General features: G+C 70.6%; 2 protein-coding genes across 2 annotated transcripts in view; one reads left to right on the forward strand and one right to left on the reverse strand.

Moving 5' to 3' along the window:
- EMIHUDRAFT_115029 (hypothetical protein) overlaps positions 1 to 369 on the reverse strand; it is a gene marked incomplete at both ends in the record, with an annotated part of 14,659 nt that extends 14,290 nt beyond the window's left edge. The window contains one exon of the mRNA XM_005779095.1: positions 273 to 369. Coding sequence (XP_005779152.1) covers positions 273 to 369 — 97 coding nt within the window. The remainder of the gene's footprint in view (positions 1 to 272) is intronic.
- A 423-nt stretch (positions 370 to 792) lies between these two features.
- EMIHUDRAFT_236656 (hypothetical protein) overlaps positions 793 to 3,478 on the forward strand; it is a gene marked incomplete at both ends in the record, with an annotated part of 3,523 nt that continues 837 nt past the window's right edge. Inside the window, 6 exons of the mRNA XM_005779096.1 lie at positions 793 to 1,469; positions 1,572 to 2,313; positions 2,713 to 2,821; positions 2,872 to 2,954; positions 3,048 to 3,190; positions 3,344 to 3,463. Coding sequence (XP_005779153.1) covers positions 793 to 1,469; positions 1,572 to 2,313; positions 2,713 to 2,821; positions 2,872 to 2,954; positions 3,048 to 3,190; positions 3,344 to 3,463 — 1,874 coding nt within the window. The remainder of the gene's footprint in view (positions 1,470 to 1,571; positions 2,314 to 2,712; positions 2,822 to 2,871; positions 2,955 to 3,047; positions 3,191 to 3,343; positions 3,464 to 3,478) is intronic.

Below are 3,478 nucleotides of genomic sequence, written 5' to 3' on the forward strand. Positions count from 1 at the left end.
CGACGAGCGCTTCATCGCGGGCCTGCGCTTTGTGATGGCCGGGAGAGGCGCCGGTGGGTGCTGTCCCGCGATGAGCTCCTGACGCGTCGGACGCCGCGATCTGCGGCGGTGCTGCTCTTGCGACGGCGCGACAGTGCGCTGCTGGCGCGAAGGCGCGCCCGAGCTGCTGCCTGAGCCCCTGAGCTTCCTTCCGGAGCGCTTCAGCTGGTGGTCGGTGGGCGGCGAGAACTGCAACACCCGCGGCGCCGGCGGCGACAGAAGCACGTCCTCACGGCACTCGATCGCCGGCGTGGACTGCGCGAAAAAACGCCGGCCCTGCTGCGAGGTTACGCAGAGCGTATCCCAAGCAGCTCGGAGCATGTTAAACATTTCGGTCGGTTTTCGCGCGAACGAGCACTCCCGCTTTTTATGGATCGAGAAAGAATTCTCAACAGGCATGTCCACCCATACCGCGCTCGAGGTATCTTGTTGGCAAAGCAAGACACAGAGCTCACACAAAATCACAGTGGGTGGTAAGCGAACGAGTCACTTAACAGGGGTCGATTATACTCGAGTAGCGAGATGTCTGTGTGAACAGGGACATGTGCGGGACGTGTCAGGCCGGCTTGCTTATTGCTCTGTTTGTCGGACGTCCGCTCAACCGCGGCTTGGCTGATGTAGTCTTGCTTGTATCGTTCCTGTACGCCTTGGTACAGACCCTCGCTCCGTGTACAGCTCTGAGCTCAGTAGAATCCCTACAAAAGGTATTTCCTGGCGCTTCGCTTTGGGGTCGGCTCGCGCTGCGAAAACACAATGTTGCGCGTCCTTGCGCCGCTCCGCCCCTCCTTCTTCGCTCAGAAGCTCGGCGGCGGACGGCCCGGCGAGGTCTCGTTCTGCCCCGCGCTCCTCCACCTCGTCCTCCTCTCTGCTCTCCTCTCAATTCCGACGACGATTGCGTGCGTGGCGAGGCTCCTTCCGGCGCTCGCGTCCTTCTCTGTGGGCGCGGCGCTGCAGCAGGCGGAGGTACTCTTCCCGCGGGGGATAGAGCTCATCTTCAACGGCTCCAGCGCGCAGATCCGGCCAATCGCGCCGGCTGCCGACGGCGCACCCGCGCGCGACGTGGCAGAGGAGGAGGCAGGCGCGGACGACGACGAGTTCGTGTGCTGGGAGACGGACGGCGCGAGCTGGTGCGCCGCGTCCGCAGGCGAGGGTGAGCTCACGCCCATCCTCCTCCGCCTGCCGCCGCTGCTGTACGACCTCTTTTACTCTGACCTCCCGCCGCCGTTTGGCGCTCCGCCGGCGAGGGTGTGCGCGCCGCTGCTCGGCGAGGACGAGGACCGGCTGCTCGACCCGTACCCGTTCGTGAATGAGTTTGCCGCCGGCCAGGAGGCCGAGGCGCGGCGCGGCCTCCGCTCCCTCCTCTGGGGCGCCGGCTGGGAGCGCACCTCTGTCCTCGACGCGAGGCCGCACCAGGACGTGCGCCGCTACCTGTACCGCCTCCGCTTCGCGGAGGACGCGCGGCGCGGCGCGGAGGGGCGGGGCCGCTCGGCGCTCGACGTGCGGCGCACGCCGGCCATTGCGCTCGTCGCCAGCGAGGCGCTCGAGTCGGCGGGGCTGGTCGCGCCCGCGGCGCGTGGCGACGGCGGCGAGGAGCGCGCAGCCGTGCGCAGGCGGATGCTGGGGCTGCGCGCGAGCGTGGCCATCTCGCCGGGCGAGGTGCACGTGCTGCAGGGCTTTACGCCGCACTTTGGGCAGTATTGGCAGTACGAGCACGCGCCGGTGCTCCCGCTCCGCACCACCAAGGTCGAGGTCGAGTCTGGGAGTCTCTTTGGCGCCGCCGCCGCGCACCGGCCAGTTGGGCTCGCCCTCTCGATGCTGTGCGAGGAGCAGGTCGGCAGCGGCGATCCGAAGGGCGGAGGCGGCGCAGAGGCGGCGGCCGTGGTTTGCTCTCGCGATACGGCCGCCGCGGCGACCGACGCGTTTCGCTCTTCCTACCCGCGGCTGGTTGCTCTGCTCGACGGCGCCCCCGGGCTCCTCGTGCCGCTCGCCGCGGCAACTGTCGGGCTCGTGGGGATCGGGCGGCAGCTGCTCTACACGCTGCCCACCTTTGCGGCCGTGCACGTGCCTGCCGTCTACCTGACCGTCAACTTGCTGCGGCACGTCGACACCGCGCCGACGCCCGTCCGGGTGGCGGCCACCCTCGCCGCGTACGGCGCCACGCCGCTGCTGCTGCTGGACGAGGCGGCGTCGCTGAGCGCGTCGCTCCTCGGCTCGCTCCGCCCGCTGCTGGCCGACGGCGCCTTGCTCTGCGGCGCTCTCGGCGGCGCGGGACACGTCCACGACACGTCCATGACATGCCCCACAGGCGGCTGGCTCTGCGACCCGCTCGACGAGTCGCGAGGCGAGGCGCTGCCTTCTCCTACCCCTGACCCTAACCCGCTCGACGAGTCGCGAGGCGAGGCTGTCACAGAGGCGCTGCCTTCCGAGGCGCTGCCTTCGGCGCCGCCACCCGAAGGCAGCGCTGCCGGCTCGGAGGCGGCTGGCTCTGCGCCCGCCGACCCCGGCGACGGCGAGGAGGCGGCGGAGGGGGCGGCGGACGGCGGGGCTGAGGGCGGCGCACAGGCGGGCGGAGGGGCGAGGGAGGTGGTGCTCACGAAGCCAGAGGCGCACGTCCCCTTTGGGCTCTCCCTCCGCTCCGATCCGCCGGCGAGGTTCGGCTCTTCCCCCGACGAGGCCGCTTCGGCCTCGAGCCACGGCGCGCTGCAGGTGGAGTACGTCGAGCCCGGCTCGCTTGCGGCGGCGGCCGGACTGCGCGCAGGCAGCCTCTGCATGGCGTCTCGCGGTCTTCGCGGGCCCTCTCTCTCTCTCGAGTTGCGCGACGCACGGCTGTAGGCGAAGTCATCCTCGCCCTCAACGGCGCCCCGGCGGTCCGCGGCGCCGTCACGTCTGCGCAGGAGATGCGCGCCGCGCTGCAGGTGAGGATGATCGTCGCGCCGCCGCCGAAACGCGCGCCGCCGCCGCCGCCGCCGCCGCCGCCGCCTCCGCCCGAGCTGCCGTGGCGCTGCCAGGGCTCTCTCCTCGACGGGGCTCTCGGCTGGGCCGAGGCTGCTGTGCAGTGGCTCAGTTCGGCGTTTTGGCTTCGGCTGCTCGGGCTGTGCGGCTGGTGCTGCTACTTGCGATGGCACCTGAGGGCGCGGGAGCGCGAGGCCGAGTACCGCGAGCGCGGCGGCCGGCGCGGCCCGTCGGGGGCCCAGATCGGCACGGCGGCGGGTGCGGACGGCGGTGGCGACGGCGACGAGCCAGTGTGTCGCATCTGTTTCGCGGGCGCCGAGATGGGCAAGCTCGTATCCCCGTGCCTCTGCAGCGGCTCGATGCGGTTTGTCCACCTCGAGTGCATCGACACTTGGAGGCGCACGTCGGCGAACCCGCGCTCCTACTACCAGTGCGACAATTGCCTCTACCGCTACTCGTTCCGACGCGCGCTGTACGCGCAGGCGAG

Source organism: Emiliania huxleyi, assembly GCF_000372725.1.
Source record: "Emiliania huxleyi CCMP1516 unplaced genomic scaffold EMIHUscaffold_237, whole genome shotgun sequence".
In the NCBI taxonomy this organism is placed as follows: domain Eukaryota; phylum Haptophyta; order Isochrysidales; family Noelaerhabdaceae; genus Emiliania; species Emiliania huxleyi.